The sequence below is a fragment of the Pyxicephalus adspersus genome, chromosome 2, assembly GCF_032062135.1.
Source record: "Pyxicephalus adspersus chromosome 2, UCB_Pads_2.0, whole genome shotgun sequence".
NCBI lineage: Eukaryota > Metazoa > Chordata > Amphibia > Anura > Pyxicephalidae > Pyxicephalus > Pyxicephalus adspersus.
This window is the reverse complement of record NC_092859.1, coordinates 155,463,816-155,474,518: the sequence shown is the minus strand read 5'-3', so window position 1 is coordinate 155,474,518 and position 10,703 is coordinate 155,463,816. Positions and strand designations below refer to the sequence as shown.

The 10,703-nt window shown below is 41.3% G+C and overlaps 1 protein-coding gene across 1 annotated transcript in view; it reads right to left on the bottom strand.

Moving 5' to 3' along the window:
• The window catches only part of RASSF2 (Ras association domain family member 2), a gene marked incomplete in the record, with an annotated part of 28,431 nt that overhangs the window by 9,194 nt on the left and 8,534 nt on the right, over positions 1-10,703 (bottom strand). Inside the window, 3 exon segments of the mRNA XM_072402840.1 lie at positions 5,340-5,407; positions 8,564-8,715; positions 9,511-9,586. Coding sequence (XP_072258941.1) covers positions 5,340-5,407; positions 8,564-8,715; positions 9,511-9,586 — 296 coding nt within the window.

Genomic DNA, 10,703 nt, shown 5'->3' with positions numbered 1-10,703 from the left:
AAGCAGGGTCTAAATGGCCAAAAAAAAGAGTACCGTATGTATGTAAATATTTAACATCTACCAATAACTTTAATGTTAGCTTTTGTTCAACTGACCATTTTAACTGACCTCTTATAAAAATACTAGTTTCCGGGCTTGATGTTGATTCATGACTTTCTGGGTATCAGTATGTCAATCTACATCTTTTTTCAATTCAGTGCCCAAGTAATAAAGCTGGTGACAGTCAGGCAGCTAGCATTTTTAAAAGGATGTCAGTAGTGTATGGCTCTGCTAAAAATCCCAACCCCACTGGTCCCAATGCCAACATAGCAGAGGTGAGTGCAAAGCAGCCGAGTCTCCACAATCCAGTATCCAGGAAAAGATACAAAGAGAAAGATTGCAAGGAATTATCCACTTTTTTTACTAATACTATTATTATTCTGTATTTATATAGCACCAACATATTACGCAGTGTTGTACATTAAATAGGGGTTGCAAAAGATAGACAGATACAAACAATGGCACAGGAGGCGGAGATGACCCTGCCCAGAACAGCTTATGTAGCTTTGTAAATGTCATGAAAATTCAGCTCTCTAAATTGCAAGATTAAAGCCTAGATTTATTTTATTGGCAAAGCTCCCAAACACATTTCAGGGCTGCACAGGGACCCTATATTAAGCCAGCCAAGCATCATCCAGATTACTTTTCCAATTGCCTATCCTTGTATATTGTATTACGAAGCTGAGACCAGAAGAGGGCACCGCTGCCTTGGCATCTGCTCCCATTCGGAGTAAAGGTTTGCCATAAACACAGCAGACAATGCAGAGCCTGAAGCAGAATAAATGCCTGAATTATTAAGGTGGCAAGGCTGCAACCAGCTGATACCATGAATAATTTATGGGGACAGCCCGGAAGATCTATGTGACCTTCCAATGAACACATCATCCCACCGGTGCTCCTGCCATGTGGCTCCAACACTCACATTATAAACCTATTAAACATTGTTCCTAAACACTAAAATAAGCATGAGCAGACATTCTGAATATCTGTGCAGACATTAAATATAGGTTGTATGTAGTTGGCTAGGAATGATTAAAGGGGACATTGGCATGAATGGATAAACTGGCATCCCTCCCACATTTGGCATGAACACAAGTTACCATCTGCATCGCACAAGCTGCATTATGGGATTCTCTACTGCAGAAGAGAAGGGGAAATGTGTTCTCTGACCACAAGAAATATCTAGAAATCATACCGTGTTCCGGATAGTTTTTTTAAAGCTTATCTCTATTACCCTTGGCTACCATAAAAAAACAACACACTGGCATCACTAGGTGGGTGCAGACCACACCAAGAAATGCAATAGCAGTCTAGACCAGTCTTTCTCAACCTTTTTACCCATTGAGGAACCTAAAAAATATATTTTAGTTGCAAGGAACCCTTGCTATAATCATTCAATGGGAAAATTATATTGGTGTTGGTTGCCAGTTGGTTGAATGCTCCTTATAGTGGTCAGAATGCCACCTTTGCAGACAGGTTTTTTTTTTTTTTTTTTTTTTTTTTTTTTGATTCAGCTGGCTCTGCCAAGTGGTGTTTGTCCTGGAACTATGCAGGCACTATATTAAAGGAGGTCAATCAGCAGCAGCTCAAGGAATCCCTGGCAATTTTTGGAGGAACTCTAGGATTGCATTGCATTCCCTGATTGAGAATTCTTGATCTAGACCAGTGTTTCTCAACCGGGGTAGTTCTAGAGGTTGCTGGAGTTTCCTTAAGCAATGAGCACTTTGTGCCTCTCAGATCAGTTTAAGTGGCACCAATGATCTTTTGGCTATCTGTAAGGGTGACATTCTTCCCAATGACCCCCACACTAATATACTGTGAGCTGTGAACAAAGAAATTATTACAGGTGTTGCCTGAGACCTAAAAGTCCTTTCAAGGGTTCCCAAATATTTAAAAGGTCAATAATCACTGATCTAAATGATACATTTTTGTGCAGCGGCACAGATTGTTTCTGTTGCCATTTATTTGTATGGTATTATTTCATTTATGAGTGGATTCCCATATCTCTTTGTCCATGACTTCTTCGTTATCTGAGCTCCTATTGATTAGGCAAACATGATGCATTATTAGATCCCAGGTAAAGTTTAATGTAAAAATATAAACACATTTTATGTATTTCCTAAACTCCTTTACTTTGAATTCCATTGTTTTCTTACTTAATTTTCACTTTCACCAGTTGAAACTAAGTACATGTAAATATATTTGGGTTGTGCATGGAATGTTGCCATTTAAATTGGCTTCCTTTGCCTTTCCATTCACATGGGATGTACGGTAATTATGATTTACAGAAAACATTAAAAAGTATTCTTACTAAGTATGATCTGAAATGAGTGGAGGTCCATGTTGGGAAGGGGGATTGGATATTCTGAGGTACTGACCTGTGGGAGACCAACCCCAATGATGGCACTGGAGTAAAACACAGCTATAGACATATATGGAATATCAGATAGTTAGATGGATGATTAAGTATTCACCTGGAAAATGTGAAGGAACCACCAAGCTCTCTCATTGTCATTGAAGCTAATACAAGCTGTTGGGGAGTCTTTTTCCAGTTTAGTAGGCGGTGAGGTTGTGTTGCAATTTTCAGGTTTTGCTTTGACTACAAGGGGGACTGGCTGCTTAACTGTGTCCATAGACATTAATAGGAATGTCTCCAAATTCCAGCACAGCAGTATATAAGCCCTTAAGGCATTTAGGAAGAGTTTGAAAAAAAAAGTACAAACAAATGATGTTCTTCTGCTTCTTATACCCTGAGAACTGCAAGGCGATAAAACTATTCTATAGTAAAAAAAAATCTAACTTTATAATGGCTCCTTGGCACCTTGAAAATGGGTGTCCGGTTAGCGGTAACAACAATGCATCTGTCTATGTGAATAAACCTTTACTCTCAATAGTGAAAATCCAAATTGATCCATTCAAGGAGATAATTTATAATATATTTAAAGCACAATTTTCAAAGCAGAACATCATAGATAATAACTGTACCATCAGCATATACTGCCTGACTCATTGCACTGTCTGCTGACAGCTAGGTAGGTCAGGGGTGGCCAGCCAAAACCATATGCAGCCCTAACCCCTCCCAAGGGAGACGTGCTGCAAATGTAAGAAATGAATTGCCATAAGACAAGACTGGATAGTGAGGAACATGCAAAATTCTTGTTACAATGTTTACCAATACCATTATTTTAAAACCATTCACATGGGTATTATTCACAACATTCATAAGTAGACCTTTTAGTGTCACAGTTTTTTAGGAATCAGAGGCAGTGCCCTGTGTTATTCAGCACAGGAGGTGAATGGACATTAGAACAACTCCATCACTTCACAAGGGACCTTCAGCCAAGATAAGAGCAGATAATTACTTTTCAATCTGTCCACAATGCAGCTTTGTTACACACAATGGGGTCAGGTAACTTAACTAAAGGTTCAATTCCCAAAGCAATAGCAATCATTTTTGTGACTTCTTTCCAATAATAAGAAAAAGAAGACAACAGTCACATAGCTGAAAAAATATTACTGCAAAAACACAAACAATGGATCTGATTTTTTAAAGCTCACCAAGTCTGGAGAAGATCGGCTAATATGGGTGAACCTGGGTGATTGTGTGTTACTTCCCCCACCTCTTAGATTGTAAGCTTTTCGGGACGGGGTCCTCTCCTCCTCCTGTGTCACTGTCTGTATTTGTCTGTATTTGCAACCCCTATTTAATGTACAGCTCTGCGTAATATGTTGGTGCTAAAAAAATAATGTTTATTACTATTATTAATAATGTGAAGTCTGGTCTTCAACAACAAAATTTTAAGGTCATCCCTGTGCGGCTGGATGCTTTCCCATTATGTGTTATTAGTGGAGTAGGGGTGAGACTTTACCAGCCTGTACCCCCTGCTGAGAGACATTCGGAGCAGATAACATCACCTTGGAGCAGGGATTCATTCTCCTGTCTTTGGGAACTTTGCGTTGAATATCAGTTCTGTTGACAAGGACACTGGATTCTTTGGTTTTATACATTTTTAAGGATCTTTTTGGAAGGAAAGCTCAAATAATGAAAGATTTTATTTCAAGGAATTTTGTACAACACATACTGTTAATACTGAAATTAGCTCCATATTGAGTAGAAGAATGTGGAGCAGCCTTTGCTGGGGTTCCTCCATCTGTGGCCTATTGACCTTCTATTTTTTGCCACCTACTTATTTCTGGGGCCAACACCACTTGGTAGAGCCAGTTCCATGACTCTTATGATGATATTGAAACCAAAACTGCAATGGGCATTTCTTTCCATTGACCACCAATTTAAGAGGCTTTTTTACTACTAACCCCCAATAAATTGGTTTTAGCAAGGGTTCCCCAAGACCTGAAGGTTGATTTGGAAGTTCCTGGGTGGTAGAAAGTTGGGGAAAGGTTGGTCTAGAGCAATATAGGATCAGTATTGGAGATATTGATATTTGTGATGGTCATCAGCATGGTACGAGGTGAAAGCACAGTCATGTTTGTATCTCCAGATACAGCACACAAGTGGCCCATTGTTAGTGGGTCCCTCGTGGCTGCACATGTGATTATGGTAAAGCACATGCTCTGTACAAATATTTTGCTGTATAATGTTGTCTTACATACAGTACATTTCCAGTAAAACCCAGAGATAATCTGGAAAAATCAAAACAGGACAAGAATCCTACCCAGTGTTTCTGCCCCAGGAGCACCTGCTGGGGGATACAGGAATAGGGCTAAACCAATCAGATATACATTACATGACGATTAGTTTTTATCTTTAAAGCACCAACATATTACGAAGGGCTTTACAATGGATATGGGCATGCAAAGCTCTGAGTAGAATTTAAAGAAGATTGCAAACAGGTAGGTACATTTGTGTTATTGCAGCAGAGACATTACAAGCAGGATGCGATTGTGGACCCGGGAACCACCAGAAGGCAAAGATTTTCTGGCACAGGGGCACCATTTTGGTAGCAGCAGCTAGGGGTCCACCAGGGGCCACAATGAACCTAATTTTGTTTTTTTTCCTAGTCCTCCTGTTGACCAGACGTGCTTTGATATTAAGCAAGTATAGCAAAGACCTAGCAAGCATAGAGCCAGATACACATGGAAGTCTAATCCCATGAGAGTAGGATGGGAACTTGTGCAAAATGAAGGGGAAACAAAAATGCTGATAATGTATTATGTGGTCTAAGGAAGCTGACAATTTGGGATCCGGTCCTATAAAATAACCATACTGAGTCCAAATATATATTTATCTAATCACTGTGAGATTTAGATCACCCAAACTACATAAAAACCCATTCACTTACCAGGAGAAATGGGGTCTTCAGCTTCTGTCACCTGGATATCAGGAATGATGGTTGGTTTAGAGGGTTTACTGGAATAAAACACAATGAACAATCAGAAACCTTCAGCAATTGTTCCACAGTACACACCTTTTAGTTACCAATGACATATAATAAATATTGTATGGCCTGATAGTATGAGTGTTCTGATTTTTGGATAAGCACAGTAATAGCTGTAAGTAGAACGATGGCATTTAATTATAAGGTCACCTGTACAGGCAATTTTCTTCTTTTGTCTGCCTACAAAGTTCAATCAATACCAGTTGAGTGGTGCAGTTCACCTATTACAGCAAATTGTGATGGGGTGGCAACTACGCTGTCCTGCTCCTGGATTCAGAGCAGAGTTGCCACCCTTGAGTAGCTGTGCCTGCTTGCATTACAGTAGGAGGAGAAGATGTTGCAGGGAGCCTGGCTATCAGCATTGTCACTTGTGATTTGCTAGCTGTTGTTTGTCAATCACCACTTGGCCACACCTCCCACTGTGATCTGCAGCGTCTAGGAGGGGAGTGTATGAGACCCACGGTCACCTACCGTACAATCTAATGATACCTGCCCAGTAGGCTGTCACACCTGTGCCCCCACTGGTCCCAATACTAAGTGAATCACTATTCTAAAACAATCCCGATTTCACTGCCTACATGCTTTTTCCTAAGTGATTCAAGGATAAGCGTGACAGCTATGGTAATTGCACTTTCAGAAAGTCATCAGCTGTTTTTGTTATTTCCACAAAGCCTCCTCTCACCCACCGATACCAGCGTGCACCTAATAAACAGCGGGCATAAACATCAATAGGAGTTGTTGGAAAGTTGTTATCGGTTGCTAAGCTCTGTATTTCTGACAGCTTAAACTAATCATGGAAATATTTGTTTCCAGCCATAAAATAGTTGCACAGATGATTTTCACATGTCCTGAAGCTCAGTATTCTTCTTTGTTGTGTTTGGAAGCTTTTCCTGGAATCTAGAAGTCACAGGATTTTGCCAAAAAAATAGCTGCATGAATCCAGCCTCCCACCCCTTCCAGACCCTACAACAGCAAGCGCTCAGCTGCCCCATCAGATAAAATACAGCAAACGTGTCAGAATTTTCCATACCAAAATCTTCATGGATGAAAAGGGAAAAGGTCAGCAGGGGGTAGATCAGCCAGATTCCTTTTATTTGTTTTCTAATTTAATGGAATCTGATTAAATACTGCGAACAACAGAGAGCTATCGCAATTACATGGTTTTTTTAAATATGATTTACAAGATATATAAAACTATGCCATTTCACTATAAGATAAAAAAAAAGTTATAAAGAAATCAACTCCAAAATACCTGCACAAAGAGTAATTTGCCCTTCCCGTCACTCATTCTACCCCCTGGCCTTCCTGTCATTTATTCTGCCCCCTGGCCTTCCCATTACTCATTCTGCCCCCTGGCCTTGCCATCACCCATTTTGCCCCCTGGCCTTCCCATCACTCATTCTGCCCCCTGGCCTTCCCGTCACTCATTCTGCCCCCTGGCCTTCCCGTCACTCATTCTGCCCCCTGGCCTTCCCGTCACTCATTCTGCCCCCTGGCCTTCCCATCACCCATTCTGCCCTCCGGCCTTCTCTTTAGACTAGCACAGTTGTACAGGCTCTTCTCTTGGCCTTATTCTGATTTCACTGTACAGCGTGAGCTTATCACAATGTACATTAGAATCTGTAGCAAGTCAGATAGAGCCCACCTCGTTTCCTGGCTTAAGGATGTCCACCATCATCATCATCCAGCCTTTCTTATGCCAGCCGGGCTGTTCCTGGCTTGACTCTTTCATTCAAAGAATTTCAGCTAGCCCAACATGGAGGTTCAGAATCACATATGGCTGGTAACTGGGGCAATATGCATGCAAAAGGTCGATGAAAGCCAACTCCTCCAGTTTTAGATATGTTTTAAAGTGAACTTGTGTCAAGATTTTGCACATTCCATATCATATTAACATATTCGCCAGCAGTGAAATCACCCCAAAACAAGTCCTTATTTACCTCTGTAGCTATAGGCAGTGTGGAGAAATTCTTCTTTAAAAATAGCGGCAGAGCTACTGAAAACCATATTAGGCAGAATCCCAGATCCCATGAAAAATCTTTGGACTTGCGGTGAGTCTCCCTTGCCAGTACAGGTGGTAACTGCTGCTTTGGCCTAAGGAATAGTGAATATACTGACCTTATACCTTGCTTCCCCAGACTTCCTCCTTCCTGCGATACCAGTCCCCCAAAGGCCTTTATTGTCTTTGCTGCTTAAAGCTGCGTACACACATGCAATTTTTGTCGTTGGAAAGGATCTTTCACGATCCTTTCCAACGACAAAGGACTACACGATGCATGAACGGTGCTGTACATACAGCACCGTTCTGCTCAATGGGGAGGGGAGGGGGAGAGCGACGGAGCGGCACCCTGCTGCGCGCTCTCCCCCTTCCCTTGCATTAGGATCGGTCATCGTTCATCGTCCGTGGATCCGCCAGGACAGTCGTTCGGACGATGGACGACGCCGACTGTACACACGCCAGATTTTCTGCCGATTATCGGGCGAGAAAAATCTGACGTGTGTATGCAGCTTTATTGGCCATAGCCTTCTGACCTGATTCTAAACAATTCAGGACCAGCAGGAGTCCAGTGTACAGGAGAATACCTATGGCTGGCCAAAGCACTGACTGGCATAGGAGAGAGGAAGAAAGTAATTGCATATCACCTTTTTATCCTCAGCAAAGGTAAAGGTTGATCATACCAGAAGTTCAGCTTGATGGATTTTGAGAATGAGTAACTTCTTCGTACAATCACCTAGAGAGGTTGGGGATTGCATGTATCAACACTTTTTTACTGCTTGGTTAGGATTTTGTAAGAGCTTTAATGCCTAAAGTCTGGCCATTGATGCCACAATCTGGTCAAAGGAAAAAGCTCCGATTTGCATTCAATGGCTGCAGTAATGGATTGTAGTGATGACAGACCAAAGGGGGGGGGGGGGGGGTTATCATTCTGCTTTTGCTTGGTGGTCTTGCTTGCCTATATATGCAGCTTGCTAACTTTTAGAGCAAAGTGACCTTTTCATCAAAGCTTCATTTAATCAGAGCGACTTAAGAGATTGGATTTAAACTACCATTCACTTTTCCGTAAAAGCCAACACAATGTAATGGGTGTAATGAGAAATAAGACAAAGGAGCAGCTCCGAAGCCTTACCCCTGAGTGAGGAGGTTGCACCCGGAATGCCAGGACGTGGAAGATGGAGGGGGACGTATTCTTTCATTGTCATCTTGCATCTGAAGCCTGATGGGCCGTCTTAAACCCCAGAAAATATTAAGCAATCCTTCCACAATCAGCTCCCCTTCCTCCTGTGAAGAGACAGAAAATCTTCATATTAAATATTACATAAGAATTGTGTATGTAGGTAACACTTTCCTATTGATATTGGTGGGCCAACCTTCACCCATCCGACTGATCCAAACTGGTTGGCGGTCATGATTGGTGTGGGCATTGGTGTTCATTTGGTGGTTTTGAGAGTAAAAGCTCTCTTGCCTGAAATGATTGGGGCAGTATTAGAACCTTTATAATATGAAACCAATGGTGGCCTGCTAACGTAAATTAGGGAGTCCCGAGTGATAACCCTGACATCACCAAAGCACCACACATAACATTCAGTACCCTGCGGCCCACCTGCTATTTGATATTTCCCCATTATAAGAGATCAGAGGGAAAAATATATACAAAAAGAGAGATATTAAGATAAAAATGTAAGGTAGAAAGAAAAAACACAACAGTATCTGCAGTACTCCCAAGGGCTGAACATTGAGTAATTAAAGGCAGCAATTTCTGAAGCTGTACTGGTTTTGTAATCTGCAATGAAGGGTCATTCTGGTCACTTCCAATCTGATTTTCCATTAGGTCCATAACACCCTCTAGATCTTTATACACCAAGGTTGCTTTATGTCCACAGTATGGCCCAGCCACCAAATCTGAGTATTGATGAGCAAGAGTATTCAAGAACAGTTTACTGGATCCTAAGTCATATGCATTTTATATAAATGTCTATTGGATGCTGTTTAGTAAGTCAGCACTTTAAAAAAATTACCTTGTAATAATGTTTTTCAATCCACAATATTGGTAGACATTAGATCCAATTTCCTTACCTCTCGATGCCTCAGCTGTAGGTTTTGTCCTTCATAATAAAGATTATAATTCTTCAAGTGTGCCAGTAGCTCATGCCTACAAAAAAAGAAAGACACTGATCAGTTCCCCATAGCTCCACAGACACAACTATCATCTTCTCAATTGTATAGTATGTATCAATTATATCATTGGAGAATTACGCAAATCCGAAGCCGTTTCTCTGCTCTGAGACTATAAGGCACAGCACCAACAAAGGGGTTCACTTTGTGATATTTACATACATATCCAAGTTGTCTTCCCCTAAAGCAATCTATGAATTCATTTTCTGTTTTGCTCTGTAGAGAACAAACTAGGAGTCTAGTGTGATATGCATACGTGATGTGTAGTCAGGTGTTGGACGGTTTATGTAGGTCATGGAGCTGAATGAGATGCAGAAACACTCATTACAGAAAAGTTTCAAGTTCCAAGAGCTGCTGATGTATAGAATTATATTGTAAATTGTGGAAAAGGTGATAATCAGAGTAAGTCTATGTAGACATGCTAGATTTTGTCATCCAAAACATTTGTTACAAGAAAGGGTTAGTGCAAGTGTCCCCATTATCATTGAGGAGGCTGTTGGCAATTTGCTGTGTTGGATCGCCAGCGACCAACACTTTTGGTAATTCTATAGAGGTACCCACAGGGGGGAGCCTCCTGTGTGTCCTCCCCTTTTTATTATAACAGACAAGAATTATCAGCTTAAATGATCACCAACAATCACATCTTTCAAAATACAATTGCAGTAAATGGTTCAACCAAAACCTGACAGCACTAGATGAACATCTCAAACAAAAAGGGCAGGTTCAGACCTGTGGCGGGCTTAAGTGATCCCAACCAGCTCTCAGCTACTTGTAATGCCGGAGGGACCAGCAAGGCCACCCACTACCGGCCGCCTGCAGAATACTACATGGGGTGGGTACAGGACCGCTAACCCTGCACAACGAGAGGGAGAAGCAGTGACTGTGCAGGAGCTTCCTGTAATAAAGACCAAACTGTCACCCATGATTATTTCTACCTAGTGTTAAATTTCAATAAAACAGTAAGAATAAACACATTTTGGGCTTTAGAAGCTTTTTTACCAATTTCTTGGCCAGAACGAATTGCTCACAATTGCCCCTGAACAACTCTAACTCTTATTCCCCCTGAACAACTCTAACAAACTGTGCAATTTCCT